This window comes from Zerene cesonia, unplaced genomic scaffold (genome assembly GCF_012273895.1).
Source record: "Zerene cesonia ecotype Mississippi unplaced genomic scaffold, Zerene_cesonia_1.1 Zces_u073, whole genome shotgun sequence".
Classification (NCBI taxonomy): Eukaryota; Metazoa; Arthropoda; class Insecta; order Lepidoptera; family Pieridae; genus Zerene; species Zerene cesonia.
In genome coordinates this window covers 1,656-2,579 of record NW_024045203.1, presented here as the reverse complement: position 1 = coordinate 2,579, position 924 = coordinate 1,656, and the positions used below count along the sequence as shown (strand labels likewise).

The 924-nt window shown below is 49.6% G+C and overlaps 1 protein-coding gene across 1 annotated transcript in view; it reads right to left on the bottom strand.

Moving 5' to 3' along the window:
- Window positions 1-45: 45 nt before the first annotated feature.
- The window catches only part of LOC119839415 (collagen alpha-1(III) chain-like), a gene marked incomplete at both ends in the record, with an annotated part of 2,448 nt that continues 1,569 nt past the window's right edge, over window positions 46-924 (bottom strand). The window contains one exon of the mRNA XM_038365682.1: window positions 46-912. Coding sequence (XP_038221610.1) covers window positions 46-912 — 867 coding nt within the window. The remainder of the gene's footprint in view (window positions 913-924) is intronic.

Here is a 924-nt window from a genome sequence, read left to right as displayed (position 1 = left end):
AACCATCAGGGTTGGTTGGTGATTGTCCGTTGGGGTTAGTACTACTTGGGCCTGTTGGTGACTGTCCATTAGGGTTTGAACCATCAGGGTTTGTTGGGGATTGTCCATTGGGGTTTGAATTATCAGGATTGGATGATGATTGTCCGTTTGGTTGAGAACCATCAGGGTTAGATGGAGGTTGTCCATTGGGGCTTGAACCAACAGGGCTTGATGGCGATTGTCCGTTAGGGTTTGAACCACCTGGGGTAGATGGTGATTGTCCATTAGGGGTTGAACCATCAGGGTTGGATGGAGATTGTCCGGTAGGATTTGAACCATCTGGGCTTGATGGTGATTGTCCATTAGGGTTTGAACCATCAGGGTTGGATGGTGATTGTCCGTTAGGGTTTGAACCATCAGGGTAAGATGGTGATTGTCCGTTAGGGTTTGAACGACCTGGGCTTGATGGTGATTGTCCGTTTGGCTGAGAACCACCTGGGCTTGATGGTGATTGTCCGTTAGGGTTGGATCCAGTTGGGCTTGATGGCGATTGTCCGTTAGGGTTTGAACCTCCTGGGGTGGATGGTGATTGTCCGTTAGGGTTTGAACCACCTGGGCTTGATGGCGATTGTCCGTTGGGATTTGATGGTGACTGTCCGTTGGGTTTAGAACCACCTTGGCTTGATGGTGATTGTCCGTTAGGGCTTGAACCATCAGGGTTGGTTGGTGATTGTCCGTTGGGGTTAGTACTACTTGGGCCTGTTGGTGACTGTCCATTAGGGTTTGTTGGGGATTGTCCATTGGGGTTTGAATAATCGGGATTGGATGATGATTGCCCGTTTGGTTGAGAACCATCAGAGTTAGATGGAGATTGTCCATTAGGGTTTGAACCACCAGGGCTTGATGGCGATTGTCCGATTGGGTTTGAACCACCTGGGGTAGATG